The sequence below is a fragment of the Cervus elaphus genome, chromosome 12 (genome assembly GCF_910594005.1).
Source record: "Cervus elaphus chromosome 12, mCerEla1.1, whole genome shotgun sequence".
NCBI classification, from domain to species: Eukaryota; Metazoa; Chordata; class Mammalia; order Artiodactyla; family Cervidae; genus Cervus; species Cervus elaphus.
The window spans coordinates 42,778,552-42,794,837 of NC_057826.1; the positions used below are offsets into that span (position 1 = coordinate 42,778,552).

Consider the following 16,286-nt stretch of genomic DNA (forward strand, 5'->3'; position numbering starts at 1 on the left):
GTGTGTGTGTGTGTGTGTGTGTGTTCTGTTTCAGCATCTAGGAGACTGACTGTGTTGCAGCAATCTATTTGAAAGAATGTTCCCTAAATATCCCAATTAAAAAGACTCCATAGAGCTGAGACAAGAGCACTAAGAGAGCCCTGGTATGTCGACCCAAATCACAAAAGGCACAGCTTTTCTGAGAATATAAGAATTATATCTGTCTTTTAGGTACAGAAGGTGGAATGGAAAGAAGGACTTTTTGGAGAAGATATCCCAGAATAATCTCAAAGCAGAACCCTTTGCCTAAGGTTATCTCGCTTTCCTTAACAGGTGCACAGGCAGAGAAGGCACTTGGTCCCTGAGGTAACATTTACTTGGAAGGTTAGGACAATGATGTCCACGACCCTGATTGCAGGATCAGCCCTAGGACTGCGGCACAGAAAATACGCTAGCCCGTCTGTCGTCCCTCCCCCGCTTCCATTCGTGGAGGGAATTTGAGTAGCTTTGGACTTGCTGACGCCATCCCTTCCCGCCTCTGACTCTCAGAGAGCATGCGCTTCCATCCTCACTTCCTCTCAAGGAGGGAGCGAGAATAAGGCGACGCCCAAGCAGACCCGCTGCCGGCTCTAGTCACAGGAACTTCAGCACCCACGGGACGGACAGCGCTCTCCTCCACCTGGAGACCTGAGTCCCGAGCGCCCACGGTCTAATTAATCCCTTTACTCCGGAGCCCAGCGGAGCTCCACTAGACGCGGATCCCCGCCACTGGCCCTCCCCGCGCCCACTCTCCTAGCTTTTCCTGTTTTTACTCCTCCTTTTCATTCATAACAAAAGCTACAGCTCCAGGAGCCCGGCGCCAGGCTGTTTCCGAAGCCAAGCGTGGAAGAATGGGTTTCCTTTGGACCGGCACTTGGATTGTGGTATTGGTGCTCCACAGCAGCCCAATTCAGGCTTTCCCCAAACCGGCAGGCAGCCAAGGTACGTGGACCCTTTTCTTCCCACCTCCCTTCTTTTTTGCTACGGAAGGTAAAGCTTGATATAACGCGCGAGCTGTATATCACCGTGCCTCATTTTCTGATCACATTATATCCATGCACATTGACAAAGAAATCAGTTAGAACTTAGAGCCAGAAGACAGATTCTCCTCACTTTTTAAATGATAGAGCAGTAACATGGGTTGTTTTGAAAAATCTTATTTTGAAATTGGGAGGGGGTGGCTTTTCCGCCTATTAAAGTGGCTTCGTTGTTTGTTTGTTTTTTTCCCTAGTCATCTTACAACCTTTCTCATATTTTCTGTTCATAACATGTTCAGTGTGTGATTTTAAAAAAAGCTTTTAATGTGCCAACAATTCCAATCCAAATTATGCTCTGTCTCCTTGAAAACAGCTGGTAAACCAAGTGTTAGAACTCTGTTAGATTTCTGATAGAGGAAAAAAAGTGTAATTATATACACCAGGATAATAAGCAAGGCAATGCTGAGAATCATTTTTATTGTATAATCTTATAATTTTTGTTAATATATATTTTTGTTTCAGAGTCATCCAAAAAGATTTCTATTTTCTTTTTTGAAGATTTTATTTAATGAGACACATTGTCTTTCAAATACACAATTAAATTTGCATTTGTGTGTGTTTATTCTAGACAAACCCCTGCACAATAGAGAGTTAAGTGCAGAAAGACCTTTGAATGAGCAGGTAGGTCAGAAGTAAATGCTATTTCATTTTATTTTAGTTATTACTATTTCATGTAATCATGCTGTGACCTTTTAGCCATTTTGAATTCACAGACCTCAAAACTTAATAATAAACTGACTGAAATTATGATGGGAAATATAATTTTGGTAATTTCTGTGTCCTGACAGTTGAATATAGAGAGTTCTGTATAAAACAAAGAGCTGACTGCATAAAAACCCAGTGAGCTCAACATCACATCCACTCTATTGTAAGATTTCTTAATTTATCAGAGATTTATCTTTTACCAATATTATCAGAGAAAGGAATTAATATTTAGAGACTATTTGTTCTTTCTTTTATTTCATTTAATCGTTATGACAATACTTTGAGATAAAAAATATTATTTACATCTTACAAACAATAAAACTAAATCCCACAAGGATTAAATTATTTAGCTATCATATTTGGTAAGTGGTAGAGCAATGATTTAAAACCAGGTCTATCTCCTGTTTGTTTCACAGATTGCTGAAGCAGAAGCAGACAAGATTAAAAAAACATACCCTCCAGGTAACAAGAAATGAGTTGATGCTAATCTAAATAATGTAGGCTGTGAGAAGCTTAACTAAAATGGATGTGCTGGGCTTGGGGGCTTTTCTTCCAGAAAACAAGCCAGGTGAAAGCAATTATTCCTTTGTTGATAACTTGAACCTGCTAAAGGCCATAACAGAAAAGGAGAAAAATGAGAAAGAAAGACAATCTGTTAAAATCTCCCCAAATGATAATAAATTGAATGTGGAAGATGTTGATTCAACCAAGAATCGGAGACTGATTGATGATTATGATTCTACTAAGAGTGGACTGGACCGTAAATTTCAAGGTAAATTTCAAGGTAAAATTCAAGGTAATTTCAAGGAAAAAGAACGTTTGCTACCTATTTTCTCTAATCTGTAGTTTCCCATTATAGGTAAGATAAAGTCCTATACTTTGAAAATATCTCTTACACACTCACAAGCCTTTATTAGTCCATGTCCAAAATTGAGAAAAGGCCCAAACTTAACTCATATCATTCACAATTCCAGCTCCACAGAAGCCCAGGTTTTATTGTCTCTTTAAAGGGTCCTTTGAGTTCATTTTAACATTCTATTTTACCTATAAATACAAAATATTATAATTCCCATATGATTAAATCAGCAAAATACCCCCCACACACACACATTCCAAGGTGAAATACTTATTACTCTCTTTCCAGTGTTGTTCCTAGCTACAGCCTGTCTCCCTAGGCATTCTAACCTTCCCATGGCTTCAGTTCCCATCTATATCCTGATGTCTCATATCACTAGCCCAGACTTCTCTGAACTATAGACCTATAACTATCTACCAATTTAACATCTTCCCTTGGAAGTCTCAGAAGCACCTCAAACTTAACATGTCCAATATTAAACTCATAATTTCTGTAAACCTTATAATTTAGCCCTCTTTCCTCTAGGAAAGGCACTACTATACATCCTATTTTTCAAGACAAATCTAGGAGTCAAACTAATTTTTTCCTTACCTCTCACATTCTAATCCATCAGTCTTATCAATTTTACTTCCTATGTGTCATCTCATTTTTTTCCCTCTATTACCAATGACCTGCATCCTTTTCCAAGCTCCAATCATATCACAGCAAAATCTTTTAATGGATCTTCCAGCATTCACTCTGACCCCCTCCAGCTTATTCATGTAGCAGCCAGAGTGATCTATTCAACACACAAATATGAGCATGTCACTCTTTGGCATAAAACCTGCTAATAGATTCCTATTTCTCAGGATAAAACCCAAAATCCTTACTGTGGCATCTACAGTCTTACATGGACTGTCTACTTCTCTGGTTTATCCAGCACATGATCTGATAGAAACCTTATTTCTTTCCATCATGGCACTGATTGCAGTTTGTAATTTTACATCCCTGAGTGTGACTACTTATGATTTATCTTTTTCCTCCTAAAATAAACTGAAAACTCCACGAGAACATAAAGACTGTAGTCCCAGTGTCTGGAGCTCATGAACTGATAAATGAACAAATGCACAAATAAGGGAATACATGAGGGAATAAATTAAATATTGTACTGAGGCATTGAGATCTGCCTCAATTCCTCAGTGTGTCTTCCATCCTGAGTACTGGTTCTTAGGAGTGACTATAGATTTTCTTATGTGTCTTGATTCTCTTCCATGGGCCACAAGAGAACTATACTGATTATCTCTGCCAGAAAACAACTGCTAATTAGGCTTTTATAGGCTATCATAGCCTGAGGAGAATTGTTTTGTATATGTATGGGGTAGAGGAGATGGTGTTGCATACTACATGAAAACAGTTTTTTGAATTCTGCTTTTTTTAACCTAAAATATTTGGGCTAGCAATAAATAGGTACTGGGTATAGCTGCATGCGAAACAGATTCAACCACTTGGGTTGAGTTGACCATTTAATAAAAATATAAAAATCATCTAATGTTTGTCTGTTTTTTGGTCAGATGGGTTGTGCATGCAGAGAGAGGTAGATCTGTTTGTGATCTGATCACTAACTTGAGCAACTTATTTTTAACATCGTTCAATATTTTAACATCCCAAATAGATTCTGAACTATCAAGTGCTAGCCTGATGGCTCTAGACTTGCTCTAGGGGTCATTTTAAGCCCACTTGAGTATATATAGAAGATTCTTGGAGAGAATGGTTTATGAGTAAATTGCTAATCTTCTCTCATACCCTGGTAATCCTGGAATCAGAAGGTTTGGGACCACCCAAGTGACTAGAGCCTCAGAGACATGCAAACTTTCATCCTAGTAGAGAGGGTGAGGGGCCTAACTTCTGCAGGGCACTTTTACACCTTTAGGAAACCTCTAAATGAGCTTGTGCTGGAGAACCCAACAACTCTCCTTCTCGATGTTTCCTACAGTATGTGTGATTTAGGATTTTTCTAAGTTTCTTTTAAGAAATAGTGCTTTGGGGCTTCTCTGTGCATTCACCAAACAAATATTCATTGAGCAATTACTGTGTATCAGACTATGAGCTATACAGTAAGCTCTGTGTAGTTAGGGACCATGTCTTAACTATTTATAACTGTATTTCCAGTCCTAGCCCCTAGTAAGACTTTACTACTAATATATTGAATAAATGAATGTTAAGTGCCATATTAGTTGCTGGAAATTCAAACTCAACTGGGCAGATGATGGAACAAAGCCCTTTTATATCCACTTAGGACTGGAGCTGCTTTAAAAAGTTATAAATGTTGAACTCATGTTTGCTTCCCCTCTGAGGTCTATATAGGAGGGTGAAATACCCCTTCATGAGCAGTAGAGAAGTCATTCTGAGTAATTCTTTCCATTGTGGGGGAGCAGGGGAAATCATGGAAGGCAAAGAGCTTTGCCCCACAGTTCAGCTACTAACCCCATCTAGCCAAGCTGTACTAGGAGAGACCTGAATTCTTGGCTCCAGAGAATCCAGCAGTGCGGGGAGGAAAGAGGCTACTTCTTTAGAGTCTTGCTAATGTTCTCCCTGTAGCAAAGTAAATGAACTGAAAAGCAGCCATCTCAGTTATTTTCCAGCTTCAGCAGGCAACCACTATTCTTCCTTTTTCAGATCCCAAGGGATAAATGGGAAGGGAAATAAATTCTTCTAACTCTCCCTAGACCTGGGCAGTTTCTGCTTCACTTATTCCCCAGAGTCTGACTTGTAACCCACAAATGGAAAAATCAGACCTAAGTGACAGTGAGTCTCTGCTCTGGAAAAAATGGATGAGGAACCCAATTTTCAGTCAGCCCGGAGGGGAGCTGATTTTACAGGATTTTCTAAGGGCCTTCCTGCTCGTTAGTCACTCTAGTACATAGGACTCAAAGGCCTTGCAGCTCACCGGTATTATTCGGCAATAATACACTGTCAGAGCACTCCCAGCCCTCCATGGGTAATCACCCTGCTTACTTTCCTAAGCTTCCTTCCAAACAACACAAAGATGATATTCTGCCTGAGGCGGCATTCCCTTCCATCTTTGCAGAGTCTGGGAAAATCTATGAATCCCCACAAGCTACAAAAGAAAAAGGACCAGAATAGAAATATGTGCTAGGTTCTTCTTTCTTTGAATGAATATGTTCAGAATTATTTGGACAGAATTTGGCTAGGGATTCAATGTCTATTTTCTCTAGAAGATAACTGCAGTTCCTTTATTTCAGGTGCAAATCCACTGTCCATAGTAACACAACTACATTAACTTTCATATGATACTTGGCAGTTTACCTTGGTGGGCTTGATCAGGTGCGGATGAAAATGCAGATGGGTTAAATATCCCATGTCCCAGGCCATCTCCGGAAAAGCCAATTCATACTCACTTCTGTATCCCCCTCCTTCTAGCCTAACAATTCCGAGGGGGTCAAGAATTTCACAGCAGATGGAACACCTCCTGGGGGAGGGCAGAATACAAGCATACAAGGACCAGTTTCCTATCCTAAAAATCCCCTGGCGATCACTTGGTAATAATTTTCCCCAAGATGGCGTGGACACACCTCCCACACCTGACCTTCACAAATTTCCTTCCTAAACCCTAGCACACTCGTCGACCTGTCTACCAAGCAATCGCCACCTGCCTATTCCAGGCTCCTGTGGGTCCCCGCTCCTTCTAGTCCCTCCCAGGGGGGTGATCAGGCCCCCTCTTCCACCCTGCTGGGTGGGCTCCTCCTCACCTGAGCGCTCAGTTCCCCTGCTGCCGTCCACTACCTGCTGACATGAAAGGTCCGGGCGTTGAGAAGCAGAATCCTTCCAGAGGGGCGAGGCACCTTCCCCCCTCTAGGAGATTCAAGCTACAAAGCCTCGGGGTGGCCTCAAATGAGACCTGTCTCCTCAAAGTGAGGAGTTTCCCGGCCCATGCACCAAATGTTATAGCCATGCTTTCCGGGAAACAAACTCACTCAGAAGGACAATGCAGATAGTGGAGTGCAGTTTATTACACCAGCGGGCCCAAGGCAGAGTCTCCTCTTAGCCAACGACTGATACTTGGCAATTTAAAAGGTGCTTTTACGTCTTACCTCATTTGATCCTCAGAATCCCATGAAATACATGCTCTTAATAACTTTCTTTATAGTGGTCCAAGAATATATAAATAAAAAGAGAGATCATTGGAGCTAAAGTTCTGATCTTTCCAAGCTGCCTAGAGTTGACAATAGGAGTTAAGTGCCTTGTAAACTTGCACATATGACTATCCTGTTCCAGGGGGTATAGATTGTTGTTCAGTTGCTCAGTCGTGTCCAGCTGTTTGCTACCCCATGGACTGCAGCACTCCAGGCTTCCCTGTCCTTTCCTGTCTCCCAGAGTTTGCTCAAACTCATGTGCAATGATGTAATATAAATTGGAAAAGACCAATTGCTTCCTGGGAGTGCTCGGTGGGATATGGTGCTGTTCTTCCTTGCCACCAACCCTACTGTTTTCCAACCCAATCCTTTTCCTCAGGATGGGCCCTTGCTTTAGTCTGGAGTGGTACTGCCAAATGTACTTCCAGGAAAGCCAAGCACACATGTCTGCAAGCTTCTCTGCAGAGGTTTCGATAGATTTACATATTGTATTGTGCAAATCTGTTATCACATTTTAAAAGTTTAAATTTCAGGGACATAAAATAAGTTCCTTATTCTCTGGAGAAAGAGTTGTCACATTAAGCTGCCTTACATAAAGGCGCCCTGATGCCTGTTCACAAGTGAACAGTTATTCCAAGTAAGTCACAAAATCTTCAGTACATACTCTCTGATTCTGGGTGTGAGGCAGGTTCCCCCTCCCTCAGCCCAGGAATTTGCCTGCAAAGGGAGTACATGTGCAGATAATACCAGTCTACTCCTTGTGTGGAAATGGAGTATCAAATTATGTAATATGTAGAAGAGTGCTTTGAACAATAAGGCATACTATCTATTGGTATTTTACTTTTTGTACTATTAGCACTAGTGTTGTCTTTTGTGTTGGAGAGGCCTTTTGTGTTGTCTTCAGATCTTCCTCTTATAATTACATAAGAAGCTTTCAGAATTTCCATTACCATCCTAAATTCTTAACTTGAAGTCAGATTTTATTTCAAACCAAGAGTTTACATGGACAAAGCCTCACCTTAAATATATTCCAAACATACCTGAGTGTACAAGATTCAGATTATAAATCTAATGTAATCCAAGAAACAGGCCTGTGATCACCACAATGTGAAGTTGTGCTTGCTCTGTCTAGATGATCCAGATGGCCTTCATCAACTTGATGGCACTCCTTTAACTGCTGAAGACATTGTCCAGAAAATTGCTACCAGGATTTATAAGGAAAACGACAGAGGAGTATTTGACAGGATCGTTTCCAAACTGCTGAATCTTGGCCTAGTAAGTCATATCCATGAGAACGAACCAAATTTGTACAGTTTGGAACATGCTAAGAAGCCAAACCACTTGATTCAAAGAGCCAGATGTTTATAATGTGTCTACTTTATACCAGTCACCATGAGTTTCAAGGACAAGTAAGACTCCATTCTTTCCCTCTAGGAATTTATGGTTTATCAGAGGCACTAGACAAGTACACACATTCTCATACTGCAAGTTGTATAAGAACCATCAGCATGATTTAGTAATCCAGAAGATGGATTATATCCAGTTAAGCAATAAGGAAAAGATTCAGAGGTGGAGGTGTTTGAAGTGAGTTTAGAAGGATGGTTAGGATTTAATCAGAAGAAATGTTTTTAAAATGTGTGAGGTGAGAAAGAAATAAGACATGCAAAGCCATGTAGTGATTGGGAAACCCTACACAATCCAATCTGACCCTGCCCCTGCCCCGTCTTGGTTCTCAGGCACATTAACACAGTCCTAGCAGGCTTTAGGAGGGCACTAAATTTGCAGGTTTCAATAGTTACCTACTATGACCTGCACCTGAGGGGTGAGAACAACTTGAGGATTGTTTTCTGTGGGTTCCAACAGTGAAGACTGCCTCTTCCCAGGAGTGCTGGGCAGTCACTGTGACAGTCAGTGTGTTACTAGGGGCATAAACAAGGGATGTTTAGAAGATGGACTAAAACATTCTCTTGTCTTCTAAAAATATGTGTTCAGCTAAAGAGTTTAGTATTTTTAAACCACAAAACTAGAACTAACAGTTATATATATTTTGACTTTTTTTAACAGATTACAGAAAGCCAGGCACACACACTGGAAGATGAAGTTGCAGAGGTTTTGCAAAAATTGATCTCTAAGGAAGCCAATTATTATGAAGAGGAACTCAATAAACCAACAAGCAAGACTGAGAGTCAGACTGTAAAAATACCAGAGAAAGTGGTAAGTATATGCAAATACATATCCATCAATTATGTATGTGTGTATATGCATGTGCATGGATGTGTGTACTTGCATTTGTGTGTAATGAATACAATCTTTGTATAATTAATACTTTAACTGGTGCCAAATAAGATTTGGGGTATGTGACATTTTTAGTCCACTTAAAATATATTTTAATGAAACACCAATGAGTTAAAAGATATAAATGAACTCCACTTTGAAAATAATGTAAAAATTCATGTTATTTTACATAGTAAAGATTATGTCTTATACCCCAGAGTAAAATAACACATATTATGTGAAATGGTTATCTCATATACAATTCACATAATCCCAGTGCACTGGATTCAAATGTTTCACAATTCTTGGTATCCAACTTCTGTTCACAGTGGATGTCATCATTTGCCCTCAAACCACCCCCCAAAAAAAAACTTGGATTGATTTGGTATTTTTCCATACCAGCTTTTTAAAAAACTTTTTATTTTGTATTAGGGTATAGCTGATTAACAATGTGTGATAGTTTCAAGTGGGCAGCAAAGGGCTGCCATACATATACATGTATCTATTTTCCCCCAAACTCCGCTCCCAACCAGGCTGCCATATAACATTGAGCAGAGTTACCTGTGCTATATAGTCGGTGCTTATTGGTTATCCATTTTAAATATAGCAGTCCTCACCAACTTTTATAGTCCTCAGAGCTAGCTGCCTCATGCTGCTCTCCATCTACCTTTTGCTCTTCTACCTGCTGCTTCCTCTTTCCATTGACTCAGCGGTCTGTGTCATCCTCTACTTAGACTTGCCATTCAGTCATCTTTCATCTCCTTGAACTCCTTACCTCTTCATCTTTTCTTTGGCCTTAGCCAAGCTACTAAAATCATTCACTTCTCCTTGAATTCTTTTAAACTTCTATTTGGAGCCAACCACAGGGGGGTATAAGAGAATATCAAAATCCTCACCTCTCCTTTCATTTTCTCCACAGAGCACCCACACCCCATGACTCCTCATCCCCTCCAACACCCTATCACAAATACAAGGGAAAAGTGGTTTATAGACTTATAGTCCTGTTTTAGGGGAGGCTAGAGAATAGAAATTGGTATGAATTGTTCTGTTTTTACTAGGTAGATTAAAAGCTCTCCTTTGTTCTCCCTACTTCCAATCTCCACCATCTGTCATCTTTTAAAACAGCTTTGGAAGATCCACCCACCATAAAAAAGTTTTCTAGACTTATCACATAACTCATGGCTTTCACTCAAGCTTACCAGTCTGAAGTAAAACTGACATAGCAATTTTCTTCCTTCACTCCCATTATGTACTCCTTACTTCTCATCTCTAAAATGTCCATATGCATTAATGAAAACAAAATTATTCTTCCAATAAATATCTATTGAGATACCACCTATGTACCAAGCACTGGGGATACAATGCTCATTTAGAAAGGTATAATCCCTGTTTTCATGAAGCTTAAAGTCTAAAGGAAGAGGTAGATGGTCTTCAAATAGTCACGTACTTTAATTCAACTGTGTTAAATGCTCTGAGAAAAGAAACATGGTTCTGTAAAACCTCATAAAAAGGAACCTGTCTTGGACTTAGGTTGGGGAGGCTTCCTGGAGGAGATAACTTGAGCCAAAAGCTGAAGTTAGGCATTAACTAAACAGAATAGGCTTCAGAAATACATGAACCATGAACTTCCAGATGTTCAAGCTGGTTTTAGAAAAGGCAGAGGAACCAGAGATCAAATTGCCAACATCCACTGGATCATCAAAAAAGCAAGAGAATTTCAGAAAAACATCTATTTCTGCTTTTGACTATGCCAAAGCCTTTGACTGTGTGGATCACAATAAACTGTGAAAAATTCTGAAAGAGATGGGAATACCAGACCACCTGACCTGCCTCTTGATAAACCTATATGCAGGTCAGGAAGCAACAGTTAGAACTGGACATGGAACAACAGACTGGTTCCAAATAGGAAAAGGAGTACGTCAAGGCTGTATATTGTCACCCTGCTTATTTAACTTATATGCAGAGTACATCATGAGAAACACTGGGCTGGAAGAAGCACAAGCTGGAATCAAGATTGCCAGGAGAAATATCAATAACCTCAGATATGCAGATGACACCACCCTTATGCAGAAAGTGAAGAGGAACTGAAAAGCCTTTTGATGAAAGTGAATGAGGAGAGTGAAAAAGTTGGCTTAAAGCTCAACATTCAGAAAACTAAGATCATGGCATCTGGTCCCATCACTTCATGGGAAATAGATGGGGAAACAGTGGAAACAGTGTCAGACTTTATTTTTGGGGCCTCCAAAATCACTGCAGATGGTGACTGCAGCCATGAAATTAAGAGATGCTTACTCCTTGGTAGGAAAGTTATGACCAACCTAGACAGCATATTAAAAAGCAGAGACATTACTTTGCCAACAAAGGTCCATCTAGTCAAGGCTATGGTTTTTCCAGTGGTCATGTATGGAAGTGAGAGTCGGACTGTGAAGAAAGCTTAGCACCAAAGAATTGATGCTTTTGAACTGTGGCGTTGGAGAAGACTCTTGAGAGTCCCTTGGACTGCAAGGAGATCCAACCAGTCCATCCTAAAGGAAATCAGTCTTGGGTGTTCATTGGAAGGACTGATGCTGAAGCTGAAATTCCAATACTTTGGCCACCTCATGCGAAGAGTTGACTCATTGGAAAAGACCCTGATGCTGCGAGGAATTGGGGGCAGGAGGAGAAAGGGACGGCAGAGGATGAGATGGCTAGATGGCATCACCGACTCGATGGACATGAGTTTGAGTAAACTCTGGGAGTTGGTGATGGACAGGGAGGCCTGGTGTGCTGTGATTCATGGGGTCACAAAGAGCTGGACACGACTGAGCGACTGAACTGAACTGAACCTGAATAGGAATTAAGAAGAACTGAACTAGGAGTTAACGGTAACTGAATAGGAGTTAACTTGTGAACATGAAAGGCAATATGTAGAGAAGGATGTGTGGAGTACCCAAATAACTGAAACCAGACAGTGTAGCTACTACATATTTTTTTAAAAAGATAACCTTGGCTACAACATGGAAAATGCAGGGATGGGAATACATTGGAAGGGAGTTGTGTACCAGTTAGAAAGGAAGAAGTAAAGGTAGCTTGGACTAGAGTGGGACAGTGAAGAAAGAAATGTACAAATTTGGGATAAACTTAGAAAGTGTGGCCAATAAGGCTACTGATGGATCAAATGTAGGGAAATGAAGAGGAAGAGGCAAGCAAAGCTCTTACATTTCTGTCTAGTTCACTAAGTGGAGAATGGATCATTAAGATAGGGAACATTGTCTACACATCAGGTCTGGGAAAAAGAATCCTGTGTACCCTCCCAGACAGGCTTTAAAATGTCACTCAGAACTCTCTAATGTATGATGCTCTGCTAGTATCAGACTTTGTGACAGGCTTTCCTGTATCTTGGCACCATCCCTCTTGGTAGATTCTAAAACTCAAAGTTCCTTTCCTTAGTGAAAGGCAATTTTATGAAAAAACACTCATGAGTATTGGTGAAGGGAAACCTGGCCAGAACAGGAACCTGCCTATTCTCCCTGGAGCAGGATTCAGGGTCTTCATGTAAAGCACCTGTCTCTTAATCTCAGTACCCTTCCCATGTGACTTGATGCCCATATGCCTGGAAAAGAGTTTGATCTTGTGAAGGAAGAGGTGTTCGTGCACTTCAAATTCAAGAGCATCACAGAGGAGTGTCCATTAGTTCTAACAAAATGTTTATTTTGTACTGATTCCCCGCCTCCCCCGCCTCAAATGGAGACTCCAATGGCAGCAATTCAAGATGCTTTTACTAATGGAGAAAATGATGAAACAGTATCTAACACCTTAACCTTAACAAATGGCTTGGAAAGGAGAACTAAAACCTACAGTGAAGACAATTTTGAGGAACTCCAGTATTTCCCAAACTTCTATGCACTACTGAAAAGTATTGATTCAGGTAAACATTGTTTTCTGGTCATGTGAAACAGAAACAGTAATTCCAGGAAATGTGTGGGTGGGTTTTTTTTCTTCCTGTTTTCAGTTTCTAAATTCAACCATCAATGACATATATTATGGCCTCGGGGAAAATGGTTCTCATTGATTTTTTTCAAAAGAAGTGTGCTAGTCGTGGAAATATTTAGGAAAGGATAATCAGGAAAGGTGGGATTTCTGGATAATTTAATCTTCATGTTAACAGAGGGTTCATTTATTTGTTCAATAAACAGGTATTGAACACATGCTGTGTTCCTGGTATTGGAGTGAACCTTGTACCCATGTAGGGATGAATCAAAGAGTGTTCCCGGCCTGACCCAGTTCAGCCAAAGCTTTTATTGCAAATCTCTTCAAGGTTTTATTTTCCTCCTTCAGTAGAACAGTGTATGGAACATAATTTATTATTTTTAAATGATATAGAATTTTGCTTTTTAGATATTTTCAACTTGTCTTCAAATGAAGTGAACTAAACATTGGACTAATGAAGGTCAGGAGCTCAAAACACACTTGGGAAATGATTTGCTTTTCTAAAAAATGAAATCCTTAGTGTAGTATTCTCTTTTCTAAGTGCACCAAAATGAGTTGACTGAAGATTTCAGTTCATGTTTATTTTTGGTTAATCTGCAAGGAGGATAATAATGTGCCAATTTTCTGTTGTTGTTATTGTCTAGATAGATGCCCTGCACTGACTTATGGCTTTTCTTCCTCCTGTTTAAAGATTCATCCCCAGACTGAACATTTGTAATAAAGGTTTCTGTAATTGTAACGTATTTTCCCAAGAAGTGACCTTAGCATGAGCTTTTATTTCTGGAGAACATCCTTTTGTCCTTCAGTCCCAGACATTGACCAGATGGTACCCAGCCCCCCTGCTGGTGTCTGCAGGGCTTATGCATCTTGAGGGTCCATTCTGAGCTTCTTGCCCTACTGGTTGGCAGATACCCAGCTCAGAACCTCTGTCATCTTGGTGAGTCACTTCTTGTTAGTGAAGTGCATCAGCATGATACTAAATATTTTTATGGATATGACCTTGAGCAAATAATGTGACTGCTGAAGTTATCATTTACCTGCACTTCCCACGACTTCTCTCCCCCATCTCTTCTCCTACCCTCCTCTCTCCCAAGTTTGTGACTATTAAATGGTATTTTTCAGATTCCATCATGTGGAATATTTTTTATTTTATGTGCTTTAGTCTTTACTGTTTCCTTGACCCTATTCCTTCTTGCCTTTATTTTTTATAAACTTTTAAATATTTATACTGAGGGCTTTGATACTACCCATCTTTTTCACTCAAGGTCTGATCCAATTGAGAAATAATAAAACAGAAGATGAAAGTATCTTTGACACTGATGCAGACTAAGTTGTAGAATGTAGCTTTGTGTGAGAACCAGCAGTGGGCTTGCCTATTCCCTACCCCTCAGTCTACCTCTCAGAACAGCTCTAGTCCTAGAATAGTTGGAGTTTATAAACCAGGCCTGTTTTCCAGGTCCCTGCCTTCCACTGTTGCAAAGCAGTGGAAAGAAGATTCCAAATGCCCATCAGTCAAGAAATGTAGACTAATGGCTGTTGGCTACCAGCCCCATCTGTAAGGAGGCTGAAAAGTTGGGAGGAAAGGCTAGAAGTATGCAGAGAAAATCCTTCATGGCAGCAAAAAGAGTAGGGAAGCTGTCCTCTAGCAACACAGGTTTACTTTTCTTCAAAAATGGAAATAGATTTTTTCCTGATTTTAGAATTAATGCAGCCACTGAACTACTATGGAATCACTGGTCACCTTGTTCTATCAAGATACAGAACAGTATGTCAAATATGAAGTTTCCAAGAAACTGTTAACAGTGGTTAATTATAGGAAGTTAACCTATAGTGGTTTTGCTCATAGGAAGTAAGCGTTGGGGGGAGGGGGAAGAAGAGAATATTGTGTTCATTGTTTACTTCTGTACCATTGGAATATTTTCACGATTTGTGTATATTCTTTGAAATGAAATCGAGGTTAGAAAACAATCTATACTCATGTTAAAAAATCAACCTTGCATTTAAAAACTAAACATACATGTGTGTTCCTATTTCAAATATTAAGCTTGATTAATGAAAAGAGCTCATCTTGCCCTCAAAAACATATGAGTAGAGAAGGGTTATTGGGTTACCAATCTTCTAACTTTCCTTTGAGTTTCTATTTTTCCTGGTTGCAAACTATATCATCTACTCTATCAATAAAATATTCTAGATTATGGTAAACCTCTTTGGAAAAGTTATAATTACTCATTTGTGAAAAAATTAAGTATATCAGTACATTGTCCTATATTCCCAGTCAAGACGTGGGCTTTTCATAAATATATTTTAACTATAAATGGTTTAGCTATAAATGTAGGGAGAACTATTTCAATAAGCTGCTGTACTTCATAAATTAACATTAAAAGATGAAACTATATGCCACCATTTAAAAAAATTATTTTGTCCTTTTATATAGAAAAAGAGGCAAAAGAGAAAGAAACCCTGATTACTATCATGAAAACCTTGATTGACTTTGTGAAGATGATGGTAAAATATGGCACCATATCTCCAGAAGAAGGTGTTTCCTATCTTGGTGAGAGTCCTTTCTCTTTTGTTTTCACAGTGGCTAGTTTTCATTGTCCAAAATGAATGCAAGATTTGGGAATAATTATTTTACTAACTTGATCATTTATACCAAAATAGCCTGACTCATCTGGGTTACCAGAATTGCCCAGCTTGACAATGTCTACAAATAAAATTAACCTGACGTTTTCAATTCTTTATAGATCCAGTTCAACCACAAACATTTCACCTCTGTTGTATTCTGTTTTACTAACATTTTCTAATAATTTCCTCAGAGATAAAATTAAAATTTGTCTTTCTTTTTTTCAATTGTGTTCACATGGTTTGGAGTAAACATCTTGATTTTAATCAGTGGGGTCTGTGTGTGGTGAGGAGGAAGGAGCACTGGATTGGGCAGCAGAAGCTCTGCCTCCTGCTTCCAGCTCTGCCTCAGACCACATCTGTCATGCCCAGGAGAGCATCCATCTTTCTGGAACTCAGTCTTGTATCTGTGAGATCAGAGACTCTGTTACCTATAACAGGGGCTGGTAAACTATTGCTTATGGGCCCAATCTGTCCCATGACCTATTTTTGTATAGCACACAAACTAAAAATAGCTTTTACATTTTTTTAATGGTTGAAAGAAAGTCAAAAGAAGAGTAGTATTTTGTGACATGAGAAAACTAAACAAAATTCAGACTTCAGCATCTCTAAGTAAAGTTTTACTGAAACAGACATGTTCCTCTGTTTTAGTGTTGACCCTGGTTGCTTTTG

The 16,286-nt window shown here is 39.6% G+C and overlaps 1 protein-coding gene across 3 annotated transcripts in view; it reads left to right on the forward strand.

The window, feature by feature from the left end:
• Window positions 1-550: 550 nt before the first annotated feature.
• The window catches only part of SCG3 (secretogranin III), a 38,838-nt gene continuing 23,102 nt past the window's right edge, over window positions 551-16,286 (forward strand). For 2 of the 3 annotated variants that reach the window (XM_043920771.1, XM_043920772.1), the window contains exons 1-8: window positions 551-960; window positions 1,624-1,676; window positions 2,177-2,222; window positions 2,317-2,532; window positions 7,882-8,024; window positions 8,814-8,963; window positions 12,753-12,930; window positions 15,427-15,543. In XM_043920771.1, the coding sequence (XP_043776706.1) occupies window positions 870-960; window positions 1,624-1,676; window positions 2,177-2,222; window positions 2,317-2,532; window positions 7,882-8,024; window positions 8,814-8,963; window positions 12,753-12,930; window positions 15,427-15,543 (994 nt within the window). In that variant the 5' untranslated portion in view covers window positions 551-869. The remainder of the gene's footprint in view (window positions 961-1,623; window positions 1,677-2,176; window positions 2,223-2,316; window positions 2,533-7,881; window positions 8,025-8,813; window positions 8,964-12,752; window positions 12,931-15,426; window positions 15,544-16,286) is intronic. The other variant, XM_043920773.1, reaches the window with a different exon arrangement.